Genomic DNA, 20,569 nt, shown 5'->3' with positions numbered 1-20,569 from the left:
TGCTGGGATGGCGACGGCAGCGGACATGCTCTGGCTCTGCAGAGAGAGCTGGGCCAGGGCATTGTGAGGCTGGGAGGTCCGTGAGCAAGAGCGGAACAGCTGCTTGTGCAACCCCCCTTTCCAGCTGTGCCGAGCGCCATCCACTGACCTAGAGGCATTTTGAAGGTGCCAAGCCGCGGAAGCCAGGCAGCAGCGAACAAGTGTTCACGCAACTTGGCGATACCCCTAGATTAGTGAATGGCGCTATACCTGGCTGGAAAGGGGGATTGCTGGGTGGGTGCTGTGCCTGGCTCTTAGGGAGCCTGCTCACAAGAGAGCAGCTGTCCAGCAACCCCCCTCTTCAGCTGGGCACAGCGCTGCTCACCAACCTAGCAGTATCCCAAAGGCACTAAACAACGCAATCACCTTTGCCTCCCCCCCCCGGCTCCCGCGACTTGGCAACTTCGGGATACTGCTAGGTTGATGAGTGGCGCTCTGCCTGGCCAGAGGTGGGGGGTTGTCCAGGGGGCTTATTTGAAGGGGGCTTATATTTTTTCCCACCAGAAAAATGTGGCATGGCCTTATTATCAGGACATGTCATATTTTCGGGGAAACATGGGACCTTTCTTGCCACAGTTGTTAAGTAAATCACTGCAGTTACTAGGTTGGTAATGGTTGTTAAGTGAATCTGGTTTACCACATATTAATGTTGTCACATACTTATTGTACGGTTTAAGCTATCATGAAGGCTCATTTTATGTTTTATATCAATGTAACAGCTTAAATTTATTTCTAGACTACTCTATTATTATTATTAATCTTTGGTGAGATTCACAACCTTTGGAGCTGGTTGGTAGCCTATCAGCTCAAGTCCTAGCCAAGGACTAGGAACTCTTAAGGTAATGTCGAAGGATATAAGTTGTTCCAAGTAGGGTGTTTTTTTGTAGACTCAGATTGTACAAGTCAGGTAAATTTAGAATTTCCAAATAGCGAGGTAGCCCTTTAGGTATTGCTCCAAGGGCTCCAATTACAATTGGGACAACACATGATTTCTTTTTCCACAGTCGTTCAACCTCAATTTGCAAGTCCCGGTATTTTGTGATTTTTCTTGCTGTTTATCTTCAAATCGTGCATCACAGGTATTGCAATGTCAATGAACCATACTTTTTTCTTTTCAATTATTGTTATGTCAGGTGTGTTGTGGGCCAAGTGCCTGTCAGTCTGAATTCTGAAGTCCCACAAGATCTTGCCTTTCTCATTCTCTAAAACCTTCTCAACCTGATGGTCCCAGTGGTTTTTGCTATACTCAAATCCAAACTTTTGGCACAATTTCCAGTGAATGATCTTAGCAATGCGGTCATGGCGTTGTAGGTAGTCAGTTTGTGAAATTTTGCTGCACCCACTAATCAAGTGGTCGATTAGTAGTAGTAGTAGTAGTAGTAGTAGTAGTAGTAGTAGTAGTACTGCAGCTATTAAATAAGTTCAAAGATATCAACATGAAATTGAACTGAGTCTTAGAATAACAGAATTGGAAGGGACCTTGTAGATCATCTAATCCAACCTCCCCCCAATCGCCCACCGCCCAAGCAGGAGACCCTACACCATTTCTGACAGATGGCAGTCCAGTCTCTCCTTTGAAAACTTCCAGTAATGAAGTTCCCACAACGCCTGACTCGTTTTGAGTTAATTCCATTGTTTGAAATGGATGGACGTTCTTTGAGGTTTTTCTGCCACATTAAGAAATGAATTATGAGCTTTGGAAAACTTGAAAGCTGTCTGTAGCCACTTTTACATTGAGGTTTCTGGTCTAGGACATTACATAGAGAATTTATAAAAGAGGACGGTACAAATACTGATTGACTGGAAGATCTGGTTGTAACTTGAATGTTACCCTGGAGGAAAAATATCCACCGATGATTCAAAAATGCTGCATGGAGATATGCATTATGTGACTGCCTGAAGAATCCATGGCTTTCTAGTTTATGAAATGCTCATTATTGTTAAGTGCAAACTCTTTTTGATAGGGACAAAGGTAGTTAACATAATGTTCAGAGAAGAAATATTTCAGCTAACTGATAAATCAAAAGAAAAACACGCTCCTTGGACTTCATTAGCAGTCATTTGTTCTAGGATCCGTTAAAAGCAAGAGTGAATAACCCTTACCATATTTTTTGCAGTATAAGACACATCTTAGTTTTGGGGGCGGAAAATAGGAAAAAGATTCTGCTTACCAGGTATTCATCTAGCTAGTATAAGTTTGCTGGTTTTGAGTGTGTGCTCACTTTTTATCCCCTGGTTGGGGATAAAAAACAGCTTCTAAAGCACAGCTGATCGTTGGAGGGAGCTACAATGAGAAAAGTAGGCAAAGCATGGAAGATCACTTCACTTAGGGTTGAAAAACAGCTTCTAAAGCAGAGCTGATCATTGGAGGGAGCAGCAATGAGAAAAGCAGGCAAAGCATGGAAGATCGCTTCACTTGTTAGCCCCTCATTGGGGCTGAAAATAAGCTTCAAAAAAGCTACGTTCAGCGTATAAGACACACCCAAATTTTCAGCCTCGTTTGGGGGAGAGAGTGTCATACTCTGAAAAATATGGCAATTATAAATCTGATTACTAAGGAAACGCAGTCTAATTTCTGTTTGTATTCCTTAACAATAAAGGGAGTGGCACTCCTAGAATTTTTCATACTGGTTCTCTTACGATAGGCATCTTCAGAATTTAAGAGCAGATTATCAAGGGGATGAATAAGAAATAGGTATGGCCAGTCTAGAGAAAAGACGGACTAGGGGTAACATGATAGCAGTGTCCCAGTATTTGAGGGGCTGCCACAAAGAAGAGAGGGTCAACTTAATCTCCAGAGCATCAGAAGGCAGGACAAGAAACAATGAATAGAAACCAATCAAGGAGAGAAGCAACCTGGAAATAAGGAGAAACTTCCTAATATTGGGGACATTCAGCCAGTGGAACTCCTTGTGTTCAGAGGTTGTGGGTACTTCATTACTGGAGGCTTTTAAGAAAAGACTGGACAGCCACTTGTCTGGAATGGTATAGGGTCTCCTGCTTGGTCAGGGGGTTGGACTAGAAGATCTCCAAGTCCCTTCCAACCCTGTTCTATTGATTGATTCTTCACAATCCCAGTTTCTCTTTCATCCTCATAAAACACAGAGTTATAATGCTCCATATAATTATCGCAGCCAGAATCTCATTTGCCCAAAATTGGAAACAAAAAACCATTCCCTCAAAATACAGAAATCATAAAAAAGATGCTAGAATGCGTGGAAATGGACAAACTAACAATAGAACTAAGAGAGAGAGAGAGGAAGCAGAGTACTACAAGACATGGAATAGGTGGTATAATTGGCTTAAAAAGAGATGTGAAATCAATGCATAATGAATACATAGAAAATATAATAAAAGGAGATGGTATATATTCAGAAAGTAATAGAGATGTAAGGTTAAATTATGGGGGTTTGAGGATGTAACAATGGAGTCAGGTAGAGCATTCCAGGCACTGACCACTCTGTTGCTAAAGTCGTATTTCTTGCAATCGAGTTTGGAGCAGTTTGCCTTGAGTTTGTATCGATTGTTTGCCTGTGTATTATTGTGGTTGAAGCTGAAGTAGATGTTGACAGGTAGGATGTTGCAGCAGACAAGTTTGTGTATTACGCTTAGATTGGATTGCAGGCGGCGTAGTTCCAGATTGTCCAAATCCAGAATTTCGAGCCTGGTAGCATAAGGGATTCTATTGAGAGTAGAGGAGGAGAGTTCTCTTCTCGTGAAATACCTCTGGACCCGCTCAATCGTGTTAATGTCCGATATATATTCACATTAGTTGTCTACCGAACCCCCGAGGAAGAAAACATCATTTTAAAAAATACAGTAGAATAAAAATAAATTCATGTAGAGAAAAAGCCTCTGCAGAAATATGTTTGAAATTTGACAAGGTTTCTTTCTGGTCTAGTTGAGTTTGACATCTGGGGCTTCATAGATATACAAGTGAAACAGAAGGAAGAATTTTTCATCTTACCAAGAGAGTCCATTGTTAGAATTCATCTGTAATTAGAAATCTGTACTCACATGAATTTTCCTATGGTCATTCATGTTTGGGTCATTCTCCTAATGGTGATCCAGAAAAGTTAAAAAAGATGGTAAAGTCTGGCCAACAGAAGACCTCTGATGGAACAAAACAATCATCTATTTACTACAAACTCTTTCTTGCTTTCTATTTCTGGACAGCCAGTCTCCATCTGCCGAAGCCCGCAGGCAAAATGATGAAAACACAGACTATAATGGCATTCGAGATAAACTCTAATCTTCAGAAGGAAACTCAGATTTTGCAATTGGGAATGTATAGCTTAATACTTCACCTGGGATGAAAAATGACACAGGAATAAAATCGCTTTGAATAGAATGTATTCTTTCGCAGTTTGGCCTCTAGAGGGAGGTATCTACTACATAGCAGCTGCATTGGAAAAAATGCTAAGTGGTTTTTTTAAAAAAAAAAATTGAATGACAATGGATATACCAGCGGTGGGTTGCACACTTTGTTACCACTGGTTCGCCCTGCACGTGGGCGCCTTCCATGCATGTTCCCGGCCTTCCGTACATGCGCTTTGCTCATGCACGCACTTTCCATGCATGTACCTAGCCTCAAAAATGTGCCTAAATAGGATTCAATAGAGCCGGGGTGGGTGGGCAGGCCCAACCACGATTTCTGCTACTAGTTTGGGCGAACCGGTCCGAACTGGCTGAATGGCACCTCTGGTATATACATACTGTACATCAGGGGTGTCAAACTCGACTTCATTGAGGGCTGCATCAGGGTGGTATTTCACCTCAGGGGGCCAGGGTGGGCATGGCCAGCTTGTCACTCGTGTCAAGGCGCCTGTGGTGACCTGAGAGCTCTGCAACAAAAATGGGCTCACGAGCTCCGTTTTCGGCTGTGTCAGCTTTCTGCAACCCTCTGCCAGTGAAAAGAGAGATCAGGAGCTCCATTTTTGCTGGCAGAGGCATCGCAGGCTAGTCCGTTGCTGTTTTCAGGGCAGCCCTGTAGGACAGATCTAAGCACCCTACGGGTTGGATTTGGCCCCTGGGCCTTGAATTTGACACCCCTGCTGTACATATCACATTCAATAATCCAGGTCTTTTTTTAAAAAACATATAGAAACTTAATCAGGAAATAATATTTGATAGGATGTTTAAACTATAGCAATACAGTTAATGTTTTAGAATCAGAAAGCTGACAGTTTATATACACCTAGTTGTTGACTTACAGCCATTCATTTACAACAGCAGTGAAAAAAGTTGACTTACAACTGGTCTTTGCAACCACATATGCCCCTATAACAATGGGTATATGGAAGTATATGGGCATTATTTTAGCCCAGTGTTGGCAAACCTTTTCGGCACTCAGTGCCAGAACAGGAGCGCACACCAGAAACTAAAGAAGCAGCCGCCTGGTGCACTCCAGTCACCTGGTCTTCCGGTTTCTGGTGCACATGCAAAAATCAGCTGGCCATGCGCATGCCGGAAAATTGGAAGATCATGTTCCTGGTGCATGCATGCACACCGGCTGGCTGATCTTCTGGTTTCCGGTGCACCCATGTATGTGATGACCAGCTGGCCGGTGCTGGAACCCGGAAGAGCAAGGGCAATGGCTCGTGTGTCTGGAGAGGTGGCTGTGCGTGCCACTTCCATGACACGAGCCATAGGTTCGCCATCATGGTTTTCGCCTGTTGCAAGCTATAAGGAGTAATGAGTTCAGACCAAGGAGATTTTGGAATACTTGTTTTAATGGTAACACATCGTAACATGCCTCAAATAAGTCCTCCCTCAGCCTAGAGAAAGTTACAGATGGTACAATTTATCACCTGTACTCTGTATAAGATCTGAGCTTATGTTTTAAAAACTTTAATGTCTATGGAGATTCTCCATCCTCCAGGTCATGGTTGTCCCTGTAGAAAGTCAGCACTCACCTCTCTCCTGGAAAACTGAGATATTTTAGGAAATATTAAAAGGGCAGAATATTTCCCCTAAAAGGCCAGATCTAAGCACCCTGCAAGGCAGAAACTCACCCCCCCCCCTTTGTCAATGGGCCATTAAGGCCTGGGTCAACCTGTTTTACATAACAAAGATCTACCTCCTTCAGGCAGAGTCATAGTAGGAATTGCCCAAAGCCCTCTACCCATCTCATCACATGGCACCTGGGAAGATTACACCATTCCAGCAAGGCTCAACCAAGCCTGGGACTAAGGACAGCTTACAGAGTTGCCCCTGCATGGCCCCACGGGAGGCTGACAACCAATCAGAATACAGGCTCAAATTCAAAAGCCCAGAGATGGTTTAAAACTCAGGCACTCTCAGCATCTCTTCCCTCCCCCTCCCCGGACTCAAACCATGTGGTCCTGTCCATCATCAATAAACCTTCTTTCCAAGCAACTTCCATGAATCCAGTGCCTTTTTCCCCACTTGGAACTGAACCCAGAAGGACATTTCTTCCAACATCCCAAAGGTGCTTTTTCAAGAGGCAAATGGACTTTCTGGTTTTCCTTTGAAGACATTTTGCTTTCCATGCATCTCTGAGAGCTGAATAAGCTTCTTGGATGAGAAGCAAAACATCTTCAAAGAAAACCCAGAAAGTCCAGTTACTTCTTGAAAAAAAGCACCTTTGGGTTAAAACGTTGAACTAATTCTGCATTCTTGGGAGAAAAAAGCAGTACTTAATGAGGTCAGACGATGGCATCAGTGTTTTTCCATGACCCTTTGGCGCCAAACATTATTCCAAGGTGTGAACCTGCAAAGATGAGTATCATGCCAATTTGAGAGTGTGGAAATCAGGTGGTTGAGATTCACATTCATATATATAGGAAGGGGGAGGAAGATGCAAGAAGCATCCTTGAAGGACCTCTCTCTATGTGGCTGTTCAGTTTAGCAAGAGCTTGGGTGGAAAGCATCTTACCTGTGGAAAATGAATACAAATTGGGTAGCATTTTTACAGCTACACAATACAATACAATACAATCAGAATAGAACTGGAATGGATGTTGGAGGTCATCTAGTCCAACTCTCTGCTCAAGCAGGAGACCCTATACTATTTCAGACAAGTGGCTGTCCAGTCTCTTCTTCAAAACCTTCAATGATGGAGCACCCACAACTTCTGAAGGCAAGCTGTTCAACTGGTTGATTCTCATCACTGTTAGGAAGTTTCTCCTTAATTCCAGGTTGCTTCTCTCTTTCATTAGTTTACAACCATTATTTCTTGTCTTGCCCTCAGGTGCTTTGGAGAATAGGTTCACCCCCTCTTCTTTGTGGCAACCTGTCAAATACTGGAATACTGCTATCATGTCCCCCCTAGTCCTTCTTTTCTCTAGACTAGCCATACTGAATTCCTGCAACCATTCTTCATATATTGTAGTTTCCAGGCCCTTGATTGTCTTAGTTGCTCTTCTTTGTGCTTTTTCCAAGATCTTGTGTTATGCCGTCTATGTAATATTGCTGAGATTTGAAGTAAAACTTGGTTTCATTTCATTTTGCTTGTCTGGTTCAGGGGTAAGAAGGTGCTTATCCAGATATGAAAACATGTAATATAGAATAGAAGAGGAGAGGAGAGGTATAGGAATAGGAATAGGAATAGCAGAGTTGGAAGGGACCTTGGAGGTCTTCTAGTCCAGTGTTTTTCAACCACTGTGCCGCGGCACACTAGTGTGCCATGACATAGTGTAAGGTGTGCCGTGGGAAAAACACTTTATATATAGTCAATATAGGCACAGAGTTAAATTTTTTTAACATTTTCTAATGGTGGTGTGCCTCGTGATTTTTTTCATGAAAAAAGTGTGCCTTTGCACAAAAAAGGTTGAAAAACACTGTTCTAGTCCAACCCCCTGAAACCCTATACCACTTCAGACAAATGGTTATCCAACATCATCTTAAAAACTTCCAGTGTTGGAGCACTCACAACTTCTGGAGGCAAGTTGTCCCGCTGATTAATTGTTCTAACTCTCAGAAAATTTATCCTTAGTTCTACGTTGTTTCTCTCTTTGATGAGTTCCACCCATTGCTTCTTGTCCTACTCTCAGGTGCTTTGGAGAATAGCTTGACTCCCTCTTCTTTGTGGCAGATCCTGATTTAAAACACTGTAACAAGATAAGATAGTACCCTAAAACAAGGTATGGAACCAACCTGGAAGAATTAGACCAAACCAAATGTTCATCTGATGCTGCATTCCATTTCCAGTTCTGACCATACAGATGCTTCCAAGAAACTAAGTCATAACTATTACACTTTCATCCTGCCACTGAAACTAGGAGAAGACTCTACAAAGTGTATTTTCCTTTCTGCATCCATACTTCTGAATTTACGGAAGACAGCAGAGAAGAGAAGGGAGTATATTTTCTTGCTATTCTTGGCTCCAGAACAAAGCTGGAGAAAAGTAAATGAAATTCATTTGAAATGAGGAGAGCAATGACAAATTTGGACAACAACATGAACGTAAGGATATGTGCATTATAAAAAGAGTTCGGAACAGTTAAAACAATGATCTATCCAATTATGGAAAGACATTGAAAGGAAAAATGTTTTCTGACCGCGGCTTCCTAAAAGCATGAAACAAACTCCTTGTCCTGACGAAAACCCCTTTTATTAATTGACTGTGAATTCTACTCACTCACATCCAGCAAAGTCTTTCAAGGGAGGATTTACAGTCACAGAGTTTATCTGCCTTGGAGAGCTGCCAGGTCGATATCTGCAAAACCTGGCAAGGAGTCTCAGAGAGTCACGAACCAATTAAGGGAATGAATTAACTCCTGCAAACTCCACTCCCCTTTCCTTCTTTTATTTCCTCTGGGAGGGGCCATTCAATGTTCACCTGTGGCCTTACTCCCAAGTTGACCCCTGTTCTTTAGCTGTTCCCTTCATCTGGCAACTCTGTGTATGCACACACTGGGAACAGGCTTTAGTTGTTTGTCTGCCTCACGGATGTCTGACTCTGAAGGCAGCTGATAATTGGCAGATGGCCCTGGCCCCCTCTCTGCCTCAGACACAGAGCCCTCATCAGAGCCTTCCCCAGACTCCAGGACTGGCCCATGTTCCTCCCCAACCTCCACACTGTCCGAATCTGCTGCCAACTCTGCTGACCACTGGTGGGCCATAACAAAATGAGGAAAGAAATGATTAGAAATGTTTACCTAGAGAACATCGACTGCCAGCAGAACCCATCAATCAGCCCAAGTCTTAATGAAGGCTGATGACTCCATTGAGGTGGTGGTCAGATGAAATTCACATACTTCAGATGTGACACTTAAGTAATCCCTCTTGATAAAGTACTTCCTTCCAAGGATTTTTTTGAATCTTTTTTGAAATCTATCCCTAGTCAGACCATACATCTTGTATATATCAATGACATTATGCCGTTACTTCATGGTTAAGTATTGGGTCTCTATAAAATGGGGAGACCACAAAACCGCATGTTAGAGCTTCAAGGCAGACTAATAGAACTATGTGTTTATAGTGACATGGCATGGTCCACCTACATTGGAGAAAAGAGGAACAATTTTGTAATTTTGCCATTTGTAGCCACATCTTCTAGAAAAGAAGGACTTTCCAACTTTAAGCATTGACTGATTGATTGATTGATTGATTGATTGATTGATTGATGATAGCATATTAGTGCACTTATGCATGCCCGTTCTACTGACCACTTAAGTCTGAAGTAAGGTCCACGGAAGTCAATTGGTGACTGAAGCTGTGAAAATTTGTAGCTGAGACCACTGAATCAGGTAGGGGATTCCAGACTTTAACAACTCTATTACAGAAATCATATTTTTACAGTCAAGTTTACAACGATTTACATTGAGTTTAAAGAGTTGTTCACAGGTGTATCATTGCAATTAAAACCAAAAAAAGCCATTTACAGGTAAAACACTACTATGTATTGCTAAGTCCTCATGCCTCAGACTGGGACTGTCAATCAAGGGAGATGCAAGGCTATTGGTCCTGGTGCATCAGCTGGCTGGCGGGAACATTGGAAGCTTCCCATTGGTTACCATCCTGACAGATCACATATAAAAGAGCTGTCAGGCAGGGAAAATTGCTTTTTTTTTTTTTTTGTCTTGTTAGTTGGTTAAATAAAAGTTGTTGCAGCAATCTGGCTCTGTCCTTTCCTCAGCCGTTCGGTACATAAAATGTATAATTGTGTATGCAATACCTAGGTCTGCAATAGGTATGCATTGTAGGGACGCAGTGGCTCAGTGGCTATGACGCTGAGTTTGTCAATCAGAAAGGTCGGCAGTTCAACGGTTCGAATCCCTAGCACCACGTAATGGAGTGAGCTCCCATTACTCCCGTTACTGCCAACCTAGCAGTTCAAAATCATTTAAAAATACGAGTAGAAAAATAGAGAAAAATGGTGGGAAGGTAACAGTGTCCCATGCGCCTTCGGCATTTAGTCATGCTGGCCACATGACCACAGAGACGTCTTCAGACAGCGCTGGCTTTTCGACTTTCAAATGGAGATAAGCACAGCCCCCTAGAGTCAGGAACAACTAGCACATATGTGCAAGGGGAATCTTTACATTACCTAGGCATTAAGGCCTCTCAAGTGTTTAAAGCACCACCAAAGCCAGTTATGATATTGCAGATTATGGATCAGAGGAAGGAAGAAGCACAGTCTTATGACCGACAAAGGCAGACTAATAACAATCATTGTTAACATCTTGAAGTGATGCCTGAGTGATTCACAGAATGTGGCTAAAACAGGACGCCATATCCTCACATTTTTCAGAAGAAAGATCAGCCTTTCACAACATCACATGGGAAATGACAACAGTGAATCATGCCGTGTTGCATTTATGCATGCATGCGCTTTTCCTTACTCAAATAAAAATAGCCCCCAGGTTTTAAAATCCTGCTTATATGTGAATGAGAATCACTATTCCAAACAGGAGCTGAGGATCCTATTGGACTGAGGCAGATGGCAGTCTTAGTGTCTCACAGGGCTTTTGGGTGGATTCCAAAAGATGAGGAATGGGGTGCCAAGAAAGAGAGGCCCAAAATATATACTGATGTTCTCTTGTCCCAGAAAATGAAATGTGCATGTATTTATACCAGCTCAGACAGACATCCCTACAAATGCTCCAGAGTTTTGGCAATAAAAGCAGTGCAGAAGATGTATTATTTTTTTTAATGCACGCACACAGAGAGAGAGACACCGTGTGGATTAAAGGAAGCTGGGGTTGCCATAGCAACCAATAAGACCAACTCAACATTGTGTACTTTGCAGCATCATAATTCTGTGTCTGGCAAAGCCCAACCATAAGTGTTGTTCCTGTCCCTATGGAAACCGAAGGGAATAGCCCACACAGGAGATTAAAACAATCCAGAATGTGTATCTTCGGCTCAGCAGTGAGCAATCTCTCACGTTGAGAGATGCTACCCATTTATTCAGAGAGGGGAAAATACCTGATCCCCTGTATATCAGTAGGACACCTGAGCCAGCAAAGGTTTTCAGTCTACAAATTAACTAAGAGGGGGAAAGGAAAAGGGTCTTCCAGCCAATCAGCACATAGGGCCATTGTCATCTGAGAATGAAACTTCTTTGTTCTCACGTGGCAGAGGGGAAAAGTTGAACCTTTATGTCATTTCTAATTGCTAAATGGAGGTATTTAGTTTGACAAGAGCCTGTCCACAGGTGAGGAACAATAAAGAAATCTGCTTGGAAGAATCATGTGTCTTTCTTGGGCTTTTGAGCCTGGCATATAGATTAAAATGTAATAATCACTATAAAGTCCAGATAATGCCTCATAAAGCACCTAAACCCTCCTTTCGCTTACCATCCTGATTCCAAAGACTGGAGAGCTTGTGAATCTTGGAGTGTTAGATATTCATCCAAATATTATATATTTTCTATTTGGGTCCACTGTTTCAGCAGATCTTCCAGCATATTCAGAATAATTTGACCTTCAATGGTGTCTCCCATTCTATGTAGATAATAAAATATTAGTGACTGTTGCCACCATTTGTCAATTATAATTTACCTGATTGCATATTTTGGCATTATTTGCATACCGTGCTGTTGGTGAAAACATTATGTTCTGACCTAGGCTTCCCCAAAAAGCATGAGGCAGAGTCCTGGTCCTGACAAAACCCCTTTTATTAAAATGAATGTGAATTCTTCTCATTCACATTCAGCAAGGCCTGGAAAACAGTCCTTCAAAGGAGTATTTATGAATATAGACCTTATCTATCTTGGAAAGCTGCAATGTAAATATTTTCCAAATGAGATGCTATGCAAGGAAAGACTAGGCACAGAGTCTCTGAGATTCATGGACAGATCTTCACACTCCTGAAACTAATCTAACAATTGAACGAATTGTTTCCTGCAAAAGCCCCCTCCCCTTTCGCTCTTCTTTTTTATTTCCTAAGGGAAGGGCCAATCCACCTGTTACTTTACTCCCTGATTTCTTCTGGCAACTCTGCACATGCGCACATTGGGAACAGGCTCCAGCTGTTCGTCTGCCTCACTGATGTCTGACTCTGAAGGCAGCTGATAACTGTTGGATGGCCCTGGCCCCATCTCTGCCTCTGATGCAGAGCCCTCATCAGAGCCTTCCCCAAACTCCAGGACTGGCCCATGTTCCTCCCCAACCTCCTCACGGTCTGACTGCTGCCAGCTCCACTGGCTGCTGACAGACCACAACACATTATTTGGTTCTGTTTGGGGTTCTAATTTATGGTGGTTCTTTTAATTCTTTTGTGGCAGGATTTTACGATTGTAAACCACCTGGAGCCTGGGAGCCTTTGGCATCATTTGCATCGAATAAATAAATACACAAAATGTACAGATTGCTGTGAGCAAGGAAAAACAGGAAATATGTCTAATGAATCAACAATAAAAAATTATTTTAGATAGAAAATTTTCTTCCTCATGGAAATATATCCCATAGCCCAGTTCCTTGCTACATCTTCAATTGCAGTAAATTTCTGCCTCTTGTTGTGCAGTCAATCATTCTGCAGGCTATAAAAACAACAGCAGCAACAATCTTGTTCTGTGAGCCTCTGTGTGTAGAGCCATGAGAAGTAAAGAAGGCTTCTCAAGCTAAAGGAATCAATGGTTATTAAATAAACAGACCAAGTTGGGAGACAAGGCAAACCCCCAGCGCTGTGTCTTACTTGGAAACTACAACTAGAAGATTTTATGGCAGGGGTGTCATACTCGATTTCATTGATGGCTGCATCAGGGTTGTTTTTGACCTCAAGGTGCTGGGTGGGCATGTCCAGGGTGGGCATGTCCAGGGTGGTCATGGCCAGGGTGGGTGGGGCCAGCTCCAAGTCACTCATGTTGAGGGCATCTGTGGTTGCCCGAGCACTCTGCCAGTGAAAACAGAGCTGGCGGGGGCACGTTTTCACTGGCAAAGGGCTGCAGGAGGCCATCGCAGCCTAAAACAGAGCACGGCCATCCTGAGCTCCATTTTCACTGGCAGGGGCACTGCAGGTCAGCCCTTTGCTATTTCCAGGGCAGCCGCCCAGGCCACATCTAAGCACCCCATGGGCTGGATCCATCCCCCAGGCCTTGAGTTTGACACTCCTGTTTTATGTCTATTATCCCTAAAATAATTAAAATGTTTTTTATTGTTTTAAAACATGTTTATTTTTTCAGTTGTGTGAGTTCTAGTTCTGCTTTGGGCAAGAAAGCCAACTGGGTGATTTGGTGTCAGTGGCTCTCTCAGTTCAACAGATTGTTGATGCGTTGCTAGGGATTCGAACCGCTGAACTGCTGACCTTTCTGATCGACTAGCTGAGTGTCTTAGCCACTGAGCCACTGCGTCCCTGCCAGCCTCTTTACCGATGCTTAATATTGTCCATTCTCCAAACAAAACTCAAAAACAGCCAACAGAGGAGAACCAGGCAACAGCAACACCCAACAACTTCTAGAAACTCCTTTTGCAGATGCAGCTCCGGAAACTAAGGTCCAATACTGTGATTTAGGCAAAAACTGTAGCTGTCACACAGACCATCAAGATATTGCTTTGTGCCAGTAACTAACCAAGTTATACTGCACAGAAAACAAGCATAAAACAAAGGTTTCTGTTCTAGTCGCTACATTATAAAAAGCATCTCAAATGTTGTTTTCTTTCAACAGTTTTATTTTTGAAATACTTAGGATTAATTTAGAATGGAATGAGTTCTCACAAACTGTTCTTGGTTTTGACAGCTGCCTAGGCAAAAGATGCAACTGCTTAAATCATTTTCACACATGCGCTTGCTAACAAATTTCCTACTTTATTTAATGTGTGGAAAAAAAGGGGGGGAATATATGTGGCTATCCCATCTTTTATTATTCATAGGTCATTTCTATGACCCACTATCTCTGGTGTCCGGCTTCACTTGGGACAAGGTGTGGGAGATAATTATATTATTTAGATGATTTCAGAGGTTGTTTTATTTATTTATTTTGCTCTTGTCGGGTGTACACAAGCTCAAGCATGCTTTCATTAAAATACAGCATTGGTGAAAAATACAATCCCATTGCAATTCTTGTAAAATATTGTGAATTCATGTTTTCATACCCAGTTTTCCCCAAAATAAGACCTCCCAGATAATAAGTCTAATCGGGCTTTTGAGCACAAATATTGCAACACAGCAGCAGCCATGAGGTGACCACGCTCTCTGTCTCCGGCACCTCAAAAATAAGTCCTCCCCCACAATAAGGCCAAACATTTATTTCGGGGGTCATTTTGGTTGGTTCAGACCATAGTACTAGGGCAGTGATGGCTAACCTTTTTGACCTTGCATGCCGAAATCATGCGTATGCACATGCCCACAACCTCAATGCAATGTGCCCTGCCCTCCTGCGCATGCATGACCCCTTGCACTCCCCCATCTCCCCATGCATGCATGTGACCCCTATGCTCCCTTCACGCATGCGTGAAAAACCCCCACACCCTTTTTTGGGCCTAGCAGGCCTCGCTGAAGCTTCCTGTAACCAAAAACAGGGTGCAGGGGGCACACCACTCCCTGTGCTCCCACACATACACACGTGACTCACTCCCACCCCCGCACGTGTGCACATCTCCCATGTGTACGGTACAGACCAGTAAATCAACTGACCAACGGGAGGTGTCTGCACGCATGCACAATGGAGCTGAGCTGGGCGACAGCTCGCATGCCCACAGATAAGGGTCTGTGTGACACCTGTGGCAGGCGTGCCATAGGTTCACCATCACCGTACTAGGAAGTGTGGAGTTGAAGAATTTATAGCATAAAAAAACATCTCGATATGGTCCAATACATTATGATTTTCTCCTCTGCCAAGAGCCTTAGGAACATGTAACACAACTTTAGAAAATTCAGAACATTGGTCCAAGAAGCCACCTTACTATCTACAGGGAGGGGAATAAGATTCCATGCTTTTAAGGAGGATTTTCTCAGCTCTCTTTTGATAAAGGAGAACACAGAGACCAAATTCTGAGTTATGCAGCCAGATGCCTCTCCTGTCACACTGAATAATAGCCACCCACCATGGAACTCATTCTGAAAAAGTTCCTAAATAAAAGGCAAGGAAGGGGAAATTGGAGAGGAGAGGAGCATTAATGATGTCTAACCTTGCTAATTCTTTTTTTCAATGCTTGAGCAAAGCTATTGTGGCATCAGATACAGAAGTTTTTGGGGAGGAAGGGGTTTGTCTGGATACGCGAATCCAAAAAACCAATTCCTATTTACGGAGGAAACTACTTCCTAAAAGTTATTTAATAGAGAATGTGGAATATTGATTTTGCTTTAAACTGTGCCCTCCAGTATCCATAGACACTGTAATTTCTTCATCTTTCATTGTAGTTGATGGGCAACTGACCTACTCCAAAACATTATTATTTACTCAATAAAAAAAGTATTTTGTGCATTTGGCTTGCACGGGGATGGGGTGGAGAGAATGATTAAACATTGTGGGAATACACTGGGCTATGATGCTAAGAAGAACCAAAGCCTACACGTCTTACCAAAATATTTTCAAACATTGTGCCCTATGTTTTAGCCTCAGTTTTACTCAGAAGGTTCAGACCACATGAAATCACTAGAACCATGATGGTGAACTGATGGTACATGTGCCAGAGGTGGCACGCGGACTCCTCTCTGAGGGCATGTGAGCCGTTGCCCAGCTCAGCTCCACCATGCATGCGCACACGCCTCCCGCTGCCCAGCGCATGTGTGGCAGGTCTCAAATAAGGAATTCCATAAAATTTTCTCACCAGTAGAGCTGATGGGAAGGCATCAAAGTGAACTCTGGGAAAAGCTCATTCATATTTGCCAAGGGTTAAATGGTTTAGATATCCCACTAGAATTCAGGGACCCCATTTTGACGATCAATAGCACTTAGCACTTAGATTTATATACAGCTTCACAGTGCTTTACAGCCCCCTCTAAGCGGTTTACAGAGTCAGCCTATTTCCCCCAACAATCTGGGTCCTCATTTTACCCGCCTCAGAGGATGGTACACTCAGTCAAATTTGAGCCTGGTAGCAACTTGCAGGCAGCTGGCAGTCAGTGCAAGTAGCCTGCAGTTCTGCACTCTAACCACTGCACAACTGCAACTCATAATGTCCCCGATTCTCTCTTTTTCTATTGATTTGGCTTTCTTTAGGGTTAACTAATTTAAAAATTCAGGAGAGGGGCCAAGAGTGGAAAGTTCTGCTATACAGATATGAGATTTGCTATGCAAATGAGATTGGCAGCTGACCACAGCAGAGGCATCAGACCTAAAGGGTCAAACCTGATTCTAAATCCTGAGATTAGAATCCTGAATCTTAAAAGCAATAGCACTTAGACTTATATACTGCTTCACAGTGCTTGTTCAGCCCTCTCTAAGTGATTTACATAGTCAGCCTATTTGCCCCCAACAATCTGAGTCTGCATTTTACCCACCTCGGAAGGATGGAAGGATGGAAGTCTGAGTCAACCTTGAGCCTAGTGAGATTTGAACTGCCAAATTGCAGGCAGCCAGCAGGCAGCAGAAGTAGCCTGCAGTACTGCACTCTAACCACTGTGCCACCGTGGCTCATACTTGGCATGTTAGCTTCAAACCTCAATACAAGTACTCAACTTACAGAGTTCATTTAGTGACCATTCAAAGTTACAACAGCACTGTAAAAAGTGTCTTGTGACCATGTTTCACACTTATAACCTTTGCAACATCATTGGCCCCATGTTCCCATGATCAAATTTCAGATGCTTGGCAACTTGTTTATTCTCATGATGGTTACAGTTTTTCACCTTTTCACCTTTTGCGACCTTCCAACAAGCAAAGTTTATGGGGAATCCAGGTTCATTTAACAATCGTGTGACTAACTTAGCAATTGCAGGGATTCATTTAACAACTGTAGCAAGAAAGGTCGTAACGCAGGGCAAAACTCACTTAACAAACGTCTCACTTAACAACAGACATTTTGGGCTCAATTGTGGCCTTAAGTCGAGAACTACCTGTACTGCAGATGTGCTTTAAAACATTTCTCCTCATACAAAAACTTTTAGAATAATTATAATACTTATTTTAAAAAAGAAGTACATGTTCAACATCAGCCAATTAACCCCAATTAGCCTACTCCTTGCAGTTTTTTGTTTTTTTTTGGTAGTCCGGCATTTTCATTTACTCTATATAAAAGCATTCTGCATTACAAAAACAGGATTACTGCTATAGTGTCTACATTGAAAATGATTGCGCTCAAATGAAAAGAGGTATTTCCCTTTGGATGTAAAAGGCTCAGAAGATAATGTATCTGTGAAGTTCGAAGCGCACTTATACTGTTGAAACCATTGCTGCTTCTCAACGTGCCAACAAACCAGTGGGAAGGAAAAGGGAAATGGAATGCAGGCTCCAGACATCACCCAAGACAGCCTGTGGGAACCAAGGACACTTCTACAGGTGTTTGCCTAACTCCAAAGACATTTTCCCATAACAATATATCGACAGTCAATTGGACAATGTGACCTGCACTAATCAAGGGGAGGGGGGAATCTACTTTTTAATTATATTGGTTTGCACAGGAATTAACCAGAGTTTTCACCTGTGCCAAAATGATGTGCTCAATAAAGTTTTGCATTAAGAGATTGGAACATCTCAACAGTGCTTGCTCAGTCGGAACCTTGACAATATCATGTTTTTACAGTTTCATGATCCCAACTGTCAATCTATTCACTAAGATTGCATTACTATTAATTTTAGACTTCTCCTCGTTCCTATCACCCATCTCCTTCCACTTATGACTGCAGGACTGTAACTTTGTTGCTTGTATCCTTACGATTTATATTGATATTGATTGTTTCCTGATTGCTTATTTGTACCCTATGACTATATTAAGTGTTGTATCTTGTGATTCTTGATGAATATATCATGTCTTTTTATGTACACTGAGAGCATATGCACCAGACAAATTCCTTCTGTGTCCAATCACACTTGGCCAATAAAGAATTCTATTCTATTCTAAAAGAACAACACTTTGCATACAGAAGAGTTTTTCTCAGCACTATGCTTATTGGCTTATAGACCATCCCCGGTCTCTCTCTCTTTCTCTCCCTCTCCCTCCCTTCCTCTCTCTCTCTCTCTCTCTCTCTCTCTCTCTCTCTCTCTCTCTCTCTCTCCATCCATCCCTCCCTCCCTCCCTCCATCCATCCATCCATCCATCCATCTATCTTATCCTTTGTACCATCAGTTTAAAGAGCAGCATGCAGCCGCATTTTAAATATAAAATTCCTGATAATAAATGTTTAAGTAGATAATTTCACAATCACTGTCAAATGGTTGGGCTGGAGGTGATTGCCACATTACAGCCATAAAAAGGATGAATTCCTTATCTTCTCTGAAATTTCAATCTAACATGGACCACTGAAGGTGCTGCCTGGCAATTTTAAATGTAGGCCATCTAATAGCATTTTATCACGATAACCTAATAGTATATGGTAAGTACCATTTGAGTTTCTCAAACACATTGTGGTCCATACTGTAGACCTGAAGTAGGTTCATGAGTTCACTATTGACCATAAACGCCAAGCATTTGCAATGTAATCTGAAAATTCTTATTTATTAGTATTTGTGCCCAGCAATCTTCTTAATGAGTTAAAGAAGAGGTCTTCAATCTTGGCAACTTTAAGATTTGTGGACTTCAACTCCCAGAATGCTATGCTGGCTGCAGAATTCTGGGAGTTGAAGTCCACAAATCTTAAGAGTTTCCAGGTTTGGGGACCCCTGAGTTACAATGACATCCGAATGACAGCATGTGTGTCATGATATCACTGAGCATTGGTGTGACTATGAAAAGGTTTTGTAACAAACATATAAGCTGCATTATGTGTGCATGGTGGAGTGGTGTGGTGGCCTAGAGGTGGAACTCTCTCCTCACAATCAGGAGGCTGTGAGTTCGATCCTAGGCAGAGGCAGATAATCTCTGGGCACAATGAGAATATATCTGCTGAACAAAACTCCACATTGGTGACAGGGAGGGCATCTGGCCATTAAACATTCTGCTAGCTCTATTCAGTTGCCTAGACTCCTCCACACAAGGGATTATGGGGTTGTTAAAAGATGATGATGTGTGCATGCTCACACCATGATATGTGGGTTCTCTCTTGCCTTCTTGCTGTCCCCTCTTCCCTTCACACACAGATAACCATGTCATTCTGTGAAGTCACTGCAACCTTCAATCATCCCATCAAATACTTGCCGATATGGAGCCTGTCACTCCAGGCATCAGCTCACTCCTGGAATTCAAATTTAACAGAAAGAAAGAAAAAAAACTGAAACAAGATTCAGAACACTCACAAGAACTCTGCCGGTTAAGGTCTGGGCTGAAATCATCACCCCTGCCCAGTCTTTAACAGAGGTCATCCAGCCCACTTCTATTGCCACAACTTCTTCTTTTCATCTGTGCCTTTCAACTCCCCATCGGCCTGGGTCTCCCCACTGCCAGTTATCTTATGGGCCTCCTAGAAGACAGAAAATAGAGGATAATTAGAATGGGTGAAAAACCACAAGGAGGCAAGTAAATGCAACAATTAACATTCTGTCTTATTGTTAATTGGCAAATCCTGTTCCTCAGCCAACCACATACAAATGTCATAAGTTATACTCAATTCTTCGATTAATATCATGTTTCCCTGAAAATAAGACAGAGTCTTGTTTTCTTTTGACCCCCGAAATAAGCGCTTGGCCTTATTTTGGGGGAGGTCTTATTATTTTTGAGGTGCAAGAGGCGGCGAGCATGGTCACCTCATGGCTGCTGCTGTGTTGCAATATTTTCAAGGAGGGCTTATTTTCAGGGGAGGGCTTATTTTAGTGCATGCACTCAAAAACCAGATTGGGCTTATTATCCAGGGAAATAGAGTAATTGTTGGATAACAGTGGACACTATTCTGAATTCTGCTGTTCTCCTTATGTCTCCTCTATAGAAGTCTAATCTTTGAAATTTCTAGAGAGAAATTCCCTGAGGATGGGCTCCAGCAGGAGACAAAACCTCTGGTCCAGATTGGATCCTGCAAGATTGGATATATTTCAACTCTTCCTTCTGAGCAAAGGATAAAACTTGTATGTTCCTATCCAACTAAGCACAGG

At 42.5% G+C, this 20,569-nt stretch overlaps 1 protein-coding gene across 1 annotated transcript in view; it reads right to left on the bottom strand.

Moving 5' to 3' along the window:
* LOC116518724 (calcium-activated potassium channel subunit alpha-1-like) overlaps positions 1-20,569 on the bottom strand; it is a 354,617-nt gene that overhangs the window by 273,212 nt on the left and 60,836 nt on the right. Inside the window, exon 2 of the mRNA XM_032232239.1 lies at positions 19,781-19,875. Coding sequence (XP_032088130.1) covers positions 19,781-19,875 — 95 coding nt within the window. The remainder of the gene's footprint in view (positions 1-19,780; positions 19,876-20,569) is intronic.

This window comes from Thamnophis elegans, chromosome 15, assembly GCF_009769535.1.
Source record: "Thamnophis elegans isolate rThaEle1 chromosome 15, rThaEle1.pri, whole genome shotgun sequence".
Taxonomy (NCBI): Eukaryota; Metazoa; Chordata; class Lepidosauria; order Squamata; family Colubridae; genus Thamnophis; species Thamnophis elegans.
The sequence above is the reverse complement of the archived record's forward strand: the minus strand, read 5'-3'. Positions and strand labels throughout refer to the sequence as shown.